The sequence below is a fragment of the Populus alba genome, chromosome 18 (genome assembly GCF_005239225.2).
Source record: "Populus alba chromosome 18, ASM523922v2, whole genome shotgun sequence".
NCBI classification, from domain to species: domain Eukaryota; kingdom Viridiplantae; phylum Streptophyta; class Magnoliopsida; order Malpighiales; family Salicaceae; genus Populus; species Populus alba.
This window is the reverse complement of record NC_133301.1, coordinates 1383304-1398604: the sequence shown is the minus strand read 5'-3', so window position 1 is coordinate 1398604 and position 15301 is coordinate 1383304. Positions and strand designations below refer to the sequence as shown.

Sequence of the window (15301 nt, the reverse complement as noted above, 5' to 3'; positions counted from 1 at the left end):
ATGCATGCTGTACGGTGTATAAATTATCTTCGCACTGTGTAATGCAGGGGCTAGGTGAGGAGGAAAGTTACTGGTTTCAGGGACTGCTGACGAAGATGACGGCGATGAAGACGTGAGTTGCTGGACACTCCCCTCTGCTCCTGGCGAAGGCGAAGGCTTGAGGTGGTGCTGGCCGATGCTTTTCCTCTCTTCGTTTCTGTTTTTTTTTTTTTTTGTTTCTCTATCCTTTTTTTTTTTTTTCCTGTTCTCTAGTTTTCTTGCTTCTTTGTTTGTCCACAGGTGGTTCTCTGGTTTGTCTCCCTGGTCTTCCTCTCTTGTATGCTCTCTGGTCCGGCGACAAATTCGTAGACGATGGCGAACTGGTCACTTTCTTTCCTTCTCTTTCATCCTCTATTCGTCCCTGTTGTATCTGTTGAAAGAGTCCCTACTCTCTCGTTTTTGTTCCCTCAGTCCAGTGAGCTCCCTTGTTCGTCTGTTTTCCCTATGTTTTTTCAGTTTCATATTCGTCCCCTTTGCGTTCGCCTCTGTCCAGCGCCCTTACCCCCCCTGTGTTTTGTTCTCCTGTCCAGTGCGCTCATCACCGTGTTGTTCCCCTCTGTGTGTATTTCTCGTTCGTGTCGGTCCTGTCTCTACTGAGAAGAGATGGTTGCTGCTGCTATATATGGCTGGTGCATGATCACGATGAGAAATTAAGGGGAGTGAGGGCTCGTGTTTACTGGGGGCTCACGGTGAGAATGGGGACTGGTTCGCGAGGAGATGGTGGTGATGGTGGGGGAAGATGGTGTAAGTGCGGGTTACGAGGATGAGAGTAGAGAAGATGATGGGAACCACTGATTTTGGGAGATGGAAAGGGATGAAGGCGCGGTCACTGTTTTTTTTCTTTCTTTCGTGTTCTCGCCTCCTTCCCTTTCCATTGTAACGGTCTCCCCTCGGGTTTCTTGCAATGGCCTCCTTCAGTGGTAAAATGATAAAAATACATTATAATTTATAATTTATAATTTTTTTAAAGTTAACAAATCATATTTTTTATTGTAATAAATATTTAATATTTTAACCTTGTTAAACTCAATTAAAAACCAATAAGTTACAAAAAATTGAATTAAAACATCTGGAATGCTTTCCGCTAATTAAAACTAATGTGTCCTATATTTTGTAATTTTTCTTTTAGCTGACTCTGCCATTATATTTTAAATATATAAAAATAAAAATTGTGAGGGGTGAAACTTAATCAACCAAGTTTTAAATTTACTTTTTACATATCAGTACTAGTTTGAATCTTATAAATTTCAGAATCACTAAAAACTTATATGATTATTAACTTTAAAATCAATGAAATTAGTCGAGGTACGTATAAGCTGATTCGGACAATTACATTAATAAAAAAATAAAAAATATAAATATTAAAATACCTTAATTATTAAAAAAAATCAATTAAACTAATTGATATTTCAAATATGCAAAATATAAATCTGAAAATACCTCAATTATTAAAAAAAAATCAATTAAACGATAATCATTGGTTAATCCTAAGAACACAAACAAATCCTACTCATCCCACGTGACAACTCGAATAAAAAGATTCATTCTTTTTTTAAAGTAATAATAAAGAAATTCAACTACGAAAAGAAAAGAAAAAACATAAAGGAGAAGTTTCCACTTTATGCCATATTCACGTACTTAATCGCTAAGCTTCCCTGTTCTCGTACCCCATATAAATAGCAGTGTCTGCCAACTCAAAATCCAAAAACAACTGGGACTCAAATGGCAATAATGAGTTCGAGAGAAGAGGATATGTCGTTGGACGTGCTGCCAGAAGCATGCATAGCCAACGTTCTGTCCTTTACTTGTCCGAGGGATGCTTGTAGACTGTCTATGGTGTGTTCCTTGTTTAAGGAGGCAGAAGAATCTGATGTTGTCTGGGAAAGGTTTCTGCCCCGTGATTATCAATCTATCATCTCCAAATCTGATGCTTCTTCTATGCTGCTGGCTTCTGCTTCTTCTAAGAAACTTCTCTATCTCATGCTTTGTGAGAAGCCCTTGATTATCGAGGGTGGCAAAAAGGTATACTTCTTGTCAACCTTCCTTGTCTTTCTAAGTATACTAATGGAAGTGGACAGGATAAGACGAAGACAAGATTATTTCACATCTTGGATTGAGAAAATAAATTATATTTGATGGTAATTTGAAATTATGAAAGGAAAAATCTATGGAGAATTATCTGGATGGAAGAAGATTGTTCTGACATTAGAATTTGGATATGAAAATGAGATAAAAAAAATAAATTTTGTAGTCCCTTCTTCAATTGGATCAAAATGGACTTAACATAAAAAGAATAAATTTTGGTTCTTCAAAGAGAATTTTGTAAGATGGACAAAAAATGTTCATTGGATAAGTGGGATGGAAATTTAGATTGGAGAAGAGATAAGAAATTATGTTCTTTTTTTGTACTTTTTCTGGAATAGAGCTTTTCATTGGAAAAAAAGAGTGGGAAGAAATGCTACATGCTTTCTGCAAGAGATCTGACAATTGTATGGGGTGATACTCCTACTTACTGGAAATGGAATTCTGATCCTTCCTCCAGGTTGGTTTGTCTATCTTTTTTTTCACTTCCCAAGATATAGCTTCTATTTTTTTTTTTTGTAATTTTATGATTTTGTTGGATTCTCATAGATTTGGAGAAGTGGCGGAGCTGATTAGTGTATGTTGGCTTGAAATCCTTGGGAAAATCAATGCTACTATGCTGTCTCCAGCAACATTATACACAGCCTACCTTGTGTTCAGGCCAACAAGAGGACTTTATGGATTGGATTACCAGCCAGTGGAGGTGGGGGTGGGACTTGTCGGTAGTGAAAGAGGTAAGAGAAATGTGTATTTGGATTCAGAGAGAGGGTGGCGGCAGCAATACCATTTTGTCAGTAGGCGCATCGGCTTGTTCAACCGTTGCCGGATTGTGGGGATGCCAGCATCTGAACCTGCGAGAGAAAATAATGGACAATATCCAAACAAAAGGGAAGATGGATGGCTGGAGATTGAGCTGGGGGAGTTCTTTTGCAAGGAAGGGGAAGATGGAGAACTGGAAATGAGTGTTCAAGAGGTTAAGGGTGGTGATTGGAAAGGTGGGCTGATTGTTGAGGGGATTGAGATAAGGCCAAAAGAGGGTAAATAAATGAAGGGTTTTCCATTTCTATTAGTAATGTTTTATCTTTTCATATTCGTACTAGTATGAATGCTGTTTGCATCAGAATCAAGATAATTGCTGGTGTTATTTCATACCCTGTTAGTATCTGCTTCTGCAAATTTTCATTTTTGATGCTTGCCAAGGATATCCTTTGGTTATTGTAATAAAAATTTGGTTCATTTCCCCCCATTTTTCCCATTTTAGTGTTTTGCAAAGTCTACGAAGCTCTTTCAATGAAACTGTCCTAATTTCTCTCTGTATTTGTGTGCATAAAGCACAGCTTGGTCTTCTGATTAGTTTTAAATTAACCTAAGATCCAAAACCTTATGTTCAAACCCCTAATGTAACAGCTCAAACTCTGTAAGAAGCATGTATGTAAAGCCTCTGTGTTTGGCATTGCAACTTGATGTTTTTTTTTTTTTGTCATATTGCTTCTTGGCTAAAATGGTATAAAATCGATGCTTCACGGATATTTCATGATGTTTATCTCCCATGAAGATTAGTTATTTACAAGATAATTTTGTGGAGGAAGTAAAGAAAGTTATGTATGTTCTCATCATTGGCAGTGTTATTTCATCAGAATTAAGAGTTTTTACTGGTGTGATTTTAGCTGCTATTAGTATCTTCTGCAAACTTTCATTTTGATTTTTGACCAAGGATATCCTCTAGTTGTTGTAATATAAATTTGGTCAATTTCATGTTGATTATTAAAGTAGGCGCATCATGATCATTAATTGACTGGATTTTCTCTATGATAGTGATGCTTCTTGCTAACATGGATGGGATGTAAATGCTCAAATAGAAACCTACATTGTCTTCTTCCTTTCTTATTCGTCTTTGATTTTCATGGCCGGATGTGTTCATTATGCTAGTTGCTGGGGTTGAACTCTGCTTCGTTATATCTGTTTGTTCTTGTTATCTTCTAAATTCTTCTGTTTGTTGCAGACACTTGAAGAGGTTGAATATGATGAGTTGCAGCGATGCCCAAGTTCAAGCTCAGGTGGTCATACCATCATCAGATTGCCATGAATCCCAGGTTAGTCATTGCAGCTCCTCTCAAGAACCAAAGCTGATAGCAGGTTCTTTGGATTTCTCTGAGGCTGAATGTTTTGTTTTGTTTTGTTTTTTTTTTTTTCTTTGTAGTGATTTGATTGGATTGAAACTTAGTCTTAATCGCAGGTTGCAATCAAGTTTGCATGGGGCAGGATGTTCACCCCTTAAATCACAGTTGTAAAACTACAAATTCTTTTGCTGATTTAGTATTTGAAAATTTTCCAGGAATTTTTGCCTTTAGTTATTCTCTTCGATCGCCTAACAGTTGCTCTGACAACCCGGTTCAAAGTCATCGCATGCTAGTAACATTACAGAAAAGCATCCTTTCCCATTAATTGAGAAAGCTTGATAGGTGCCTATAAAAGAAAGCATTAGAAAAAACCTTGAGATCATGGATGGAGAATTGATACAATGATACTTTCTTGTATCTTCCTGACCTGAAATTATATAAACTTACAAGAGGTGCTATGACTATCTTTTTCGCTTACAATCTCCTGTGTGTTCTTATGAAGTTTGTTGTGTTCATTGCAATTGCAGTTGAGCATGCATAAACTCCAGCTAAGCACAGACTTGCTGATACTAAGAGAAAGGTCTTCCATTGCCTTCCAGATGCTAGAATGGCCAATGCAGTCAATGCAACAGAAATTGCAGAGAGGGCATTTTTCCAAGCTTGGAAATTTTTTACTACACTAGTGCATCCCCTGCAATGAATTACGTGTCTGAAATATCGGTTGTTCACGTTGGGTGCGTGCATTGTTCCAATCCCACCTTTTGCTGGTGAAGAAGCTGAAACTCCAGCGACAAGACCAGCTGGTGCATGTTCTACAACAGCAGGTACTTCTGGCAAAGAAATGGTGTTGTGGCCAAAATAATAAGGCATTCCATGTCCAACTTTGTCCATCCATTTCCTGTATTCAGCTACCCATGTATCTGATGACTTCAAATTAATGTACAATTCCTTTGTTGGAACCTTTTCTTTCATTAAAACTTCATTCTGTGATGACAGAAATCCCATGTCTTGCTCAAAGATTTTGCACGCATTTTGATGGAAGTACCATTTAGGGATCACCTTTGCCATTTGAGGTCTTTTTGTTGCTCCGAACCTGACAATGATCATGGATTTTCCTTGTCCGGTTGGTCTGCAAAGAAAAAGGCCAGTGAAGTACTGTGTCACCCCCTTCTCATCTGCAAATTCTATGTCGTTGGATAGAACACACGGAGCTTGAAACCGTAAGAAGCTTAGCAGTTTTTGATCCTTTTCCTTACCCCACCTCCCTGCAAAACCTCGATGGGTGCGTTCAGTCACCTCAAATCGCAGTGCCTGGGCATCCTCCCTTTTGGCAGTCCAGTCTGTCCTATCATGTGAGATTGGAATGTGTGCCGGATCCATGAGGTTTTCAAGCAGTATGGAGTGATCATATGGAAGCTCATGAATGGTTGAAGTATCTTGAAATCCTGGCCTGGCAAAGTTCTCAAACCAGGGAACCTTCTCAAAGTTTGGTGGTGTCTTTAGTGACATCCATACCCAAACAACTCCTTGTGATTCCTTCACCTCATATGTCTTAACACAAGCTGACTGAGGAATTTTAGCATTTGCAGGAAGCTGTAGAAGAATTCATCAACATCCGTAACTGGAATATAAAAGAGGCTTTTGTGCTAGAATTACTAGCATATTAAGAAATGCAAGAATCATAGACAACTGATGAAAATAAATCCACCCTATGATAGAAAAAGACAAAATGCACAAAACAAAGGAAAATGAAAGACAGACCTGAGGTATTTTTACACATTTTCCCTCCCCTTCAAACTGCCAACCATGGTATAGACATTCAAGTCTTCCGTCGATCAACTGACCTTCTGATAGTTTCGCCAACCTATCATCAGGCGAGTCAAAGTTTTAAGGTTCTGTTCACTGTGCAGTTGATGTTTCAATGAATTTTGAGGTTACTATTCTACATCAATAATTAAAAGGATATTTATGTGTTAATCAATAGCAATTACAAGCTTCCTAAAAGGGTACGTTATCAAATTTCCTACAACCAATCAAAATTAATCAAGTGATGATCAAAAGAAGAATCTAAGCAATTCTGTTATGTCTCTGGACACTCAAGTTAGGGATCCAACCAAAGCAACAGCATTGAATTGATAAGAAGCAGAAACTAGAGCTCATGCTATAAGATTACCTGTGAGGGCACCGATCTTCGTGACATCGCAGCTCACCTTGGCCATCTTTATACAACACTAACTGTTTATCAAAGACATTAAGACCTAGAGGTGCATCATCTGGCACATCCTTGGTGAGGTAAAGCGGGTACCACTCTTCAGTCCAATTATAGTCTACCACCACTCCATCCCCTCTCCTTTCCTCCTCACTAGAGGGACCGATGAGAACCCCATGAGCATCATCTTCTGCATCAAGTGAAGGAGGAATGGCCGTTGGGGCATCTGCAACTGCATGACACTTCTTTATGTAGTAAGGCTTTGAGTGTATTGATTTAAGCAGGTGGCTGTTTATGTGTATTGTTGTTGGTAGTTTAGTGGCGGGGGAGAAGGAAGCAAAGGGATTCGAGAAATTTTTGTGGGAGAGAGATAGGTGCAGTGATAATGCCATGGAGGAGAAAGGAGAAAGGAGGAGGAGAGAAAGAGAGGCCTGTAGAAAAATCCAGGAGCGGAGCCAGTGGAGAAGAGGAGGATATTGATATTGATATTGGGACAGCAAGTTCAGTGGGTCAGTTAGCCATTGCCTTGCAAAATGCTTGTCCATTCCTGACCACACATCTTCCTCTCACGTGGCTTTATATTTTACTCTACAAATTTAAGACGTTCAGGTTAAGAGTCTGCCAGAAGCTTTGGAGATTAAGAAATCCGACAGCAACTCTCACTTTGTCCAAGTTAGTCGTGGGCCATCTTCAATTTTGTTTCTTGTGAGAATTTATACGCATTGAATATGCTTGGTTTCGGAGAAATTCTTTGCTGCCCATAAACCTTTATATCAAACCCACTTGAACTGCATGATTTGCAGAAAATGATGCAGATACAATCCAAATATGAAACATCAAACTTGCAGCTCCTATTACTGACAAGAAAACAAGAACGAGAGCACCTATAATTCACTTGATGATATACACGAGGTTGTGAATGTTGTTCTATCATCTTCCTCTGCTAAAACTACAGAAACAGACTAGATGTTCACGGATTGCTGGCTCAGAATCTCCTGTGTTCTTATGAAATTCGTTGTGCTCATTTTGACAAGAGTTGGGCATGCTAAACTCCAGCCAAGCATAAGCTTGTTGAAACTAATAAGAAGGCTTTCCTCTGCCTTCCAGGCACTAGAATAGCTAATGCAGTCAATGCAAGAGAGATTGCAGAGAGAGCACTACTGCTTGCCTTGCGATGAATTACATGCCGGAAATATTGTTTGGTCAAATAGGGAGCGTGCATTGTCCCAAAACCACCCTAAGCTGAAGCTCCAGCAATAAGACCAGCTGGTGCATGTACTCCGACAACAGGCAATTCAGGTAAAGAAATGGTGTTGTGCCCGAAATGATAGGGCATTCCGTGTCCAATTCTGTCCATCCATTTCCTGTATTCCGCTACCCATGTATCGGAAGACCTCAAATTAGGTACAATTTCTCTGCGGGGGACCTTTCTTTCATTAAAACCTGATTTTGGGATGACGGAATCCCATATCTTGCTCGAACACCAGGTGCCCCTCTGATGAAAGAACCATTCGGAGATCCAGTTTGCGATTTGAAGCCTTGTTGTTCCTCCAAATCTCGCAATAAGCATGGATTTTCCTCGTCCAGTAGGTCTGCAAAGAAAAGGGTCTGTGAAGTACTGTTCCACTCCCTTCTCGTCAAAGAATTCTCAGTTATTGGATAGGATACATGGGGCTTCAAACCATACGAAGTTTGGCAATGTTTGGGCATTCCCCCCACCTCATTACCCTGCAAATGCTCGGTCATTACGTTCAGTCACCTCAAAACGTAGTGGCTGGGCGTTCTCCTTTTTTGCCGACAGGTCTGTCCTATCATGCGAGCTGGAATATGTGCTGGATCCTTCAGATTTTCAAGAAGTATTGAGTGATCGCAGGTATCAGAAACCTGGCCTGGCAAAGTTCTTAAACCAGGGAAATTTATTTACCTTTGGTGGTGTTTTCAGAGATATCAATTCCCTCACCTCGTAGGTTTTGACACAAGCTGATAGAGGAATTTTAGCATTTGCAGGAAGCTGTAGCGAAAATTGTAATCATTAACTAGGATATAGAAAGACAAGGAGAGCATATCATGTAATGGAAACTGAGAGCATTTACAATGAAACGGACCCGAGGTATAATGGAACAGTTAACCCTCTCCCTCAAATTGCCAACCGTGATATAGACATTCAAGCCTTCCACCTATCAACTGACCTTCTGATAGTTTAGCTAACCTAAATCAAGCAGGGCCAAGTTCAAAGTTTTATCACCTCTACAACTCATATCTAAGGAACTCTATTATTTTGAAATGGTTTCCCACAGCCATTTTGAGTAAGACTACTGCATGAGGAGACACAATAAGCTGAGAGATCTTTTCAATCAAATGCAAACACATCCGCCGATGTTCAAGAATTTCTGCTTTTTAGCATCAGAAATACAGCATCCCCATACATTCAAATTCAACAGAGTTTATATAAAACTGCATTTATTTAACAAGTTATGTAGATTCATGAATGAGTAGCATTCAATCTTCTAACCAAAAATTCTTTTAAATCATGGAAACAATCCAATACTAAACCTAGAAAAAGTTAACTTCCCATGCTAAGGCTTAAATCGGTACATTAGAAATGAGGAGCCTCCCCACATTAAGAATCTCAACTTCAGTGCTATAGTGATTAATGCCACAACCTAACAAGTACACTAAATTGTTAAGGTCAAAAGACAAGTGTTTAAATAGTTCGGCGAATTATCTATCTCCAAAGAGCAACCATTGTTATCAGAGATGGAGAAAGGTAAAATTTAGAGAGAGGTACAATTTACACATCATCAATTGAGGAGGATTACATCCACTCAGCTCCCATCACACACACATTTGTTTCTCTTCACACACCAGACAGCTGTTGTCTTGGCAGCCCACTCACATTCTCTTGTTCTGCTGCTTGTTCTTGCCTCTATTTATATAGTGTAATGGTCAAATATCTCCTTAATTCATGTCATGCTTTCTGCCCATTTTCCGGCCATGTTTTCTATCAACTTTTGGCTCCATTCTTCTTCCACTTCTCAGTGTGGTAGGTTTGGTTGAGGTGGGGTCTTTTGCCTCCACCAACCTAACATTCTCTCACTTGGAGACACAAAGAATCACCAAAGTCTTTTAACCTCTTCGCTTTCCAAAGCTTTAATTTGCATAACTAACTTCCACTTGATCTGACCATTTGCTGCTGCTAATTCAACCGGCTCTGATACAAAAACTGTTAGGCTGTAGTTCAGTTGATTTCTACAGCTAACAACACTTGAATGTAGCACACAAAATTTCTGGTACAAAACTCACACAAGGAAAGCTTACAATGGAAGAGAGTTCACACACATAGGAAAAGATTTTTCTGCTTTGTTTCTTCCTACTTTCAGCTGCACCTACTGCCCATTTTCTACCATAATTTCAGCCATTTGTCCCTACCATTTTAGACAAAATAATACATTTAACTTAACACACATTGAAATCTAGTTAGCTTTAAACTAACTCTAGTAAACTAGCTTTCCAGCATATTTACATTAACATTCTCCCCCTTAACATGATGATGCTCTTGAATTCACAAAGCTTCTCTTAATAGCTTGAACTTCTCTCTTGGCAATGCCTTGATGAAAATATCGGATACTTGCTCTTCAGACTAGCAAAATTTCAGCTTTACTTCTCCACTCTCAATCTCAAATAAAATTATGTTTGATTGCAATATGTTTCGTTTGGCTGTGATGAAATGATTTAGCCATAGCTACAGCTGATTTGTTGTCACAATAAAGTGTTGTTGCATCCTCTTACTTTTCACCAAGGCGTTGTCAAGAGAGGCGTTCAAGCTATTAAGAGAAGCTTTGTGAATTCAAGAGCATTATTTCTGTTTTTCAGGGTTTCTTGGTCACAGATACCACAGTTCATCTAGCCCAAAACATGAAGTGCAAGAACTTCCAGCTAATTCACTATATATCCAACAAAATCCTCAAGCCTAACAAGAGAAATCACAATAAGATCATCAAAACAAGAAACCAAGAAAAGAACTCCAATGCTCTTTTCTTACAAGTAAAATCAAAGCAAGATCCAACTTCTCTAGTAGTCAACACAAGACTGTGAAAACTTGAAACACTGAGATAAGATTTACCTGTGGGGGCATCTATCTTCAAAACAGCGAAGTTCAATCATTGTCTAGTACAAAACTACCTGCTTATCAAACACGGTAAGGCCTAAAGGAGCATCATCTGGCACATCCTTGGTAAGATAAAGTGGGCACCACTCTTCAGTCCAATCATAGTCTGCCACCTCTCTTTCTCATCTCCTTTCCTCCTCACTAGAAGCACCCACAAGAATCAAGTGATCCTTATTATCCTCTTCTTTACTCTGATCATCAACTGATGAAGGTAGAGTGCTACTTGAAAGATCTGTAACTGCACGGCACTTGATGGACCTTTGCTGCTGCTTTACATATATTGAATGTCCAAGGGTTTTTGTTAGAGGGAGACGGAAGAGAAGGTTATCAGAGGCTTAGAAATGGGAACTGAACTGTTTGTGAGGGAGAGGTGTAGAATGAAGAAGAGGAAATGGAACGACAGGTAGAGGATGGAACTTGGAAGAGTTGTTTTAAAATAAACACTGCCTGTCGGGTGAACCTTGAGCCACAGTTTCTTTTTTTTTTTTTTTTTTTTTAAATAAAAATATTACGGTTTAAGTTTACGAGTGTTTTATTTATTAAAATAATATTATTTTAAATTTATTTATTTTTTATTTTTTAAAGTTGATTTTTAAAATTTTTAATTTATGTTTTAGAGCTTATTTAAAAGTACAATAATAATTATTTTTAAAAGTATTTTTTTATTAGAAAATACATTAAATAATATATGTTTTTTTTATTTTTTTAAATTTATTAACCTGGTAGAACTTATTTGATATAGTCAGGCTAATCTATAACCTCCTGGTTAACCCATTAACGTGATTAAATCTTATCAAATTAATTCTAAAAACAATTAAACAAAAAACAAAACAACACTGTTGTAATAAAAATAATTTAACTAATAACCCGCTTATTAACCATTTTCTACACAAGTCATTGGGACACATATGACAAACAGTCAAACACAAGGAATGGGGAATGCTTTGATCCATCCTTGATGCGTGAATTCCACCATAGCAAAGCTAAGGACATCTGTCCCAAAGGGTATAGCGTGGTGATAAATGACTTGAAATCTGCATAACAGGTCTTGAGTTCGAGTCAGGACATGCATTTCTTGTAAGAGCCTCAAATAGCCAAGATTTTATTCGCTCATTTAGACCCATAAAGTACGTTTTTTAGGGAAAAATGAGGTTTCTTAATCCAAATAAAAAAAAAAAAAGCTAAGGACATCTGATTCTACGAAGGTGAGTTATTTTCTGCCTACCGTATATCCTTACCTCACCATATATTATTCGAAGAAAATAGAAACAGATGAAGTTCCGTACACAAAATCAGCCATGCCCATGACAGCTCCTATCAAACTAAAGAAACAAGATTGAAAAATGAGTGCACAAACAACCTCATATCCTAACCAAATGACTACATTTATGAACAAATGCAGAAGGGTTGTAGTTATAAGCCATTGTTGCTTGCTAGGTGCTTTGATGCCTCTATTTGGCAAAAATTTGGAAGCACTATCTTGTTTTGAGAGCAGAATCTGGATTTCTTTCCTGTTCCTCATAACAATGAGAGGGCTGCCATGGAGCTTGCCGTAAAAACCAACTCATTCAAAGTTCTTCATCCACTAGCCATTGAACAAGATTGGCGGATTTCCCCTTCCTCACCTGTTTTTACTCCAATGCTTGTAAGCTTCAAAAATGACTGGCTCCAACTCTGGAAAAACTTCTCTTGATCATTTGCAAAATCCTCTACTAGATTCCTTGTTCTTCTGTCATCTAAAAGAACTGAATCTGATTGGAAGAGGCCCTTGTGGGCCACTAGGTTTCGGTAGTACTGATTGTCAAATGACGAGGATGTTTCAGGATCATTAACAACTGTTAATGAAGCGCTTGCATCCACTGGACATCTTTGCATTAGTTCATTTGCATAATTCCTGTCTATAGATGTGTCGATGAGGGTGAGCTTCCCCTTGGAGTCCTCTTGGAACCGATCACTGAACGCGCTGCAATGAGCTGATCCTATAGTGTGAGCTCCTGCAAATCAAAAGCATCAAGCCTGGTAAATAAACCATTTATCACCGATCGAAAGTTTAGTTTATTCTGGTGATTTGCTCGGTGTTGTAAGAGAATCTTGGAATGAGGTTTTGGACTAATTATCACATACCTGATAGCACAACAAGGTCTTCAAGAGATAATCCTTTAGCAGTGAAGATGTTAATCATCTCATTTATTGTAAAAGTCGTGTCTATAATATTAGGTCTCACATTTGCAGCTGCAGATACCCTCCCATCTCTCCGACCAGTTGGAATCTGAAGCTGAGGTCCACCAGTCTGTGTTCATGTACTTCATAAATGAATAACAGATCAAAAGAAGCATAGAATTCAACAAGGAACAAAAGTAACAGTGAGAGATATTACAATGGCGACAGCATCTCTAGCAGCCAAAGCAACAACATCAGCACAAGAAACAGTTCCTGGACAGAAGATTTCAAGCATTCTTTTAGCTGAATCAATAACTTGAAACCCTCCTAGAGACCTGTTCCCTGGATCACTTCGCTCCGTCCCATTTCCTTGCAGCAGCACAGATGCATCGCAGCCCTGTAACCATGACAACTATCTATAATTAAAGAGTAGCCACCAATTCCGTAGTATAAGAATATGATTTCAGAAACAGAGAATTCTTGGTGTTGCTTCGGCCAAGTGCCTCAAATGGTGTTGCCAATTACAGCTAATCATCCATGACCTGTTGTAAAACAACTCAAGCAGAGTCTACGAAGAAGCCCTTGATGATTTAAAAGAAGTGACACATGACAGTTTATACTTCATAAAAGCTCAAGTTTTTTTTTCCCCCTTCAATCATCAAGAAGTCAAGAACTGTTTATTCATCAAAATCATGTTGCAGAATGCCTGTAAGGATTTTGATTAAAGTAATGAGGAACACTTAATTAGATGGCCATGATTCTGAAGTCGTTTTTCAATTAAACAACTGGTGAAAAAGAGCTTGTAGCCTAAATTCAATCATGTATTCTTCCCCATGAAGGAAGAAATTAGTGAAATGCCGGGTGGAAAATGTTGCTTTCCGGCACTCATTAAGCTAACACAAAACACACAGCAAGTGAAAAAGACTCACCTCCACAAAGCAGTCATGGAAAACCAAACGAAGCAGCTTCCCCGGGATGGTAGGGTCTGAAGAGGAAGCTGATCTAACTGTGTTTGAAACAATCAGTTCAGCAGTTGGGCATGAAGCTCCATAAAAGTTGAAAAAGAGACTAGCAGAAGCAGGGGAAGCAACAGCAACAGCAACAGCATATAAGAGACCAAGAACCAGAAAACTACACAAACGAGGTCTTGCAGAAAAAGGTACAGGGTCTGTCTCCATGAGGATTTTCTTTCAGTGTTTTTTAGGCAAATTGCAGACAGAATCACTCATCACTGTTGCTCGTGTCTTGCTTGACGTTGATACATTTCAAGAGAGAAAAGGGTGTGATCATGTGTCCTCTGCATTAAAAGCTGCATTTACATTGATGGGCGCTGTCATGAGGTAGATGGGATGTTAGACAGCATCACTCTATTTATGTCTTCACATTCCCTCATGCTTATTGGTGTCGGTGCCATTGCAGCCTTCACAAGTTCACATTCTACACTTCCATTCATCTCTCCTTTCACAGCTATATATCGGTAGTGTTTGTTTTTCGGGAACACGCGCTATTGAAAAATTTGATTTGATTTCTGTTTTAAATTAATACTTTTTTTATTTTTGAATTGTTTTTACTTGTTATATTAAAAATAAATTATAAAAAATAAATAAAAAAACTATTTTTATATATTTTTAAATAAAAAATACTTTAAAAAACAATTATTAACAGTTAAATCAAATCCTTCTGAACCATATATTTGTGGTGGTTGTTTATTATTGTGTTTGAATGCATTTTAAAAATGTGTTTGCCCTAAAATTATATTAAATTAATATTTTTTTAGTGTTTTTATAATGGTTTTAATATACTAAAATAAAAAAATATTTTTTTTAATATATATTAAAAAAATACATTTTTGAAAATTACTCAATAAAGAAAAGCTACCACACTCATTGAGTGTTTAAGAGGGAAATATAATATATTAGTCCATGCTACATTATACATATTAATTATGTGATTTAGATTATAAAATGATGATAACCTTATAAAAAAAATAATTAAATTATACAATTTAATTTCAAATATAATAAGATTAAACAAAAAAATAGGTTGTTGAATAGTAAAATTAAAAGAAAAAAACCTAACCATAAAAGTAAAAAAATAAAAAAATTAGATTAGGGGCCTAATCGATATTATCCTTATAGGTTAGGACTTCTTTAAGGTTTTCCAATTTGTCAAGTTTGAATATAATGCACACCCCTTTCCAGCCCAAATCACAAACCATCCATATGTTGAGTGAATCATTTACTAATTATTTATCTCTTCAAACTTAAAAAACAAACCTTCACAACCTCGAAAGGTTAGCTGACCACTGACCAGAGTTAAAACAGAGTGCCTGGCAGGTCTGAGTTGACGATTGTTAGCCCTCCTAGCCCACGAGCCTGAACGTGAACGTTTCATGATAAATCTTAACCCTAACTGACCAGCAAGCTAGCCCAGGCTGGTTCTTGCCCTACACATTTATTGTCATCTGGACAAGCAAAATCCTAACCAGCAAATTTCCTTCGAACTCTTATCTAGTAGTGGTCC

General features: G+C 37.9%; 3 protein-coding genes, 1 long non-coding RNA gene and 1 pseudogene across 8 annotated transcripts; 1 reads left to right on the top strand and 4 right to left on the bottom strand.

Moving 5' to 3' along the window:
* Positions 1 to 1732: 1732 nt before the first annotated feature.
* On the top strand, positions 1733 to 5218 carry LOC118051151 (putative F-box protein PP2-B12). 5 transcript variants are annotated; one of them, XR_012168616.1, is made up of 5 exons: positions 1733 to 2061; positions 2463 to 2581; positions 2671 to 3116; positions 4124 to 4214; positions 4358 to 5218. XR_012168616.1 is itself a non-coding variant. In XM_073406141.1 (4 exons), exons 1-4 carry the CDS (start codon positions 1762 to 1764, stop codon positions 4129 to 4131), a joined length of 873 nt encoding a protein of 290 aa, XP_073262242.1. In that variant the 5' UTR covers positions 1733 to 1761; the 3' UTR covers positions 4132 to 5218. The 5 variants fall into 5 exon arrangements, 2 of the variants coding, with proteins under 2 accessions (XP_073262242.1, XP_073262241.1); XR_012168615.1 differs by having other exon boundaries at positions 2671 to 3158; XR_012168614.1 differs by having other exon boundaries at positions 2671 to 3158; positions 4124 to 4257.
* Positions 4603 to 7037, bottom strand: LOC118051149 (protein TIC 55, chloroplastic). Its single transcript, XM_035061715.2, has 3 exons — positions 6415 to 7037; positions 6003 to 6105; positions 4603 to 5834 (listed from the first exon to the last, which is right to left on the bottom strand). Exons 1-3 carry the CDS (start codon positions 6993 to 6995, stop codon positions 4716 to 4718), a joined length of 1803 nt encoding a protein of 600 aa, XP_034917606.1. The 5' UTR covers positions 6996 to 7037; the 3' UTR covers positions 4603 to 4715.
* A 229-nt stretch (positions 7038 to 7266) lies between these two features.
* Positions 7267 to 11077, bottom strand: LOC118051150 (protein TIC 55, chloroplastic-like; annotated as a pseudogene).
* On the bottom strand, positions 8894 to 10567 carry LOC118051152 (uncharacterized). Its single transcript, XR_004687996.2, has 2 exons — positions 9769 to 10567; positions 8894 to 9661 (listed from the first exon to the last, which is right to left on the bottom strand). It is a non-coding gene; the product is annotated as an uncharacterized lncRNA (long non-coding RNA).
* A 737-nt stretch (positions 11078 to 11814) lies between the features above and the next one.
* Positions 11815 to 15102, bottom strand: LOC118051154 (peroxidase 46). Its single transcript, XM_035061724.2, has 4 exons — positions 13708 to 15102; positions 12996 to 13175; positions 12743 to 12908; positions 11815 to 12612 (listed from the first exon to the last, which is right to left on the bottom strand). The coding sequence occupies exons 1-4, from the start codon at positions 13954 to 13956 to the stop codon at positions 12197 to 12199; spliced, it is 1011 nt and encodes a 336-aa protein (XP_034917615.1). The 5' UTR covers positions 13957 to 15102; the 3' UTR covers positions 11815 to 12196.
* Positions 15103 to 15301: the final 199 nt, after the last annotated feature.

Bases quoted from the DNA above. Each gene is read 5' to 3' on its own strand.
- LOC118051151 (XM_073406140.1), top strand. From the start codon at position 1,762: ATGGCAATAATGAGTTCGAGAGAAGAGGATATGTCGTTGGACGTGCTG. The intron at 2,062-2,462 runs GTATACTTCTTG...TTTCTGGAATAG, and splicing joins TTATCGAGGGTGGCAAAAAG to AGCTTTTCATTGGAAAAAAA. The intron at 2,582-2,670 runs GTTGGTTTGTCT...GGATTCTCATAG, and splicing joins AATTCTGATCCTTCCTCCAG to ATTTGGAGAAGTGGCGGAGC.
- LOC118051149 (XM_035061715.2), bottom strand. From the start codon at position 6,995: ATGGACAAGCATTTTGCAAGGCAATGGCTAACTGACCCACTGAACTTG. The intron at 6,106-6,414 runs GTAATCTTATAG...GCCTGATGATAG, and splicing joins GAAGATCGGTGCCCTCACAG to GTTGGCGAAACTATCAGAAG. The intron at 5,835-6,002 runs GTCTGTCTTTCA...ATTCTTCTACAG, and splicing joins AATGTGTAAAAATACCTCAG to CTTCCTGCAAATGCTAAAAT.
- LOC118051154 (XM_035061724.2), bottom strand. From the start codon at position 13,956: ATGGAGACAGACCCTGTACCTTTTTCTGCAAGACCTCGTTTGTGTAGT. The intron at 13,176-13,707 runs GTGAGTCTTTTT...TCATGGTTACAG, and splicing joins TCCATGACTGCTTTGTGGAG to GGCTGCGATGCATCTGTGCT. The intron at 12,613-12,742 runs GTATGTGATAAT...TTTGATTTGCAG, and splicing joins AGACCTTGTTGTGCTATCAG to GAGCTCACACTATAGGATCA.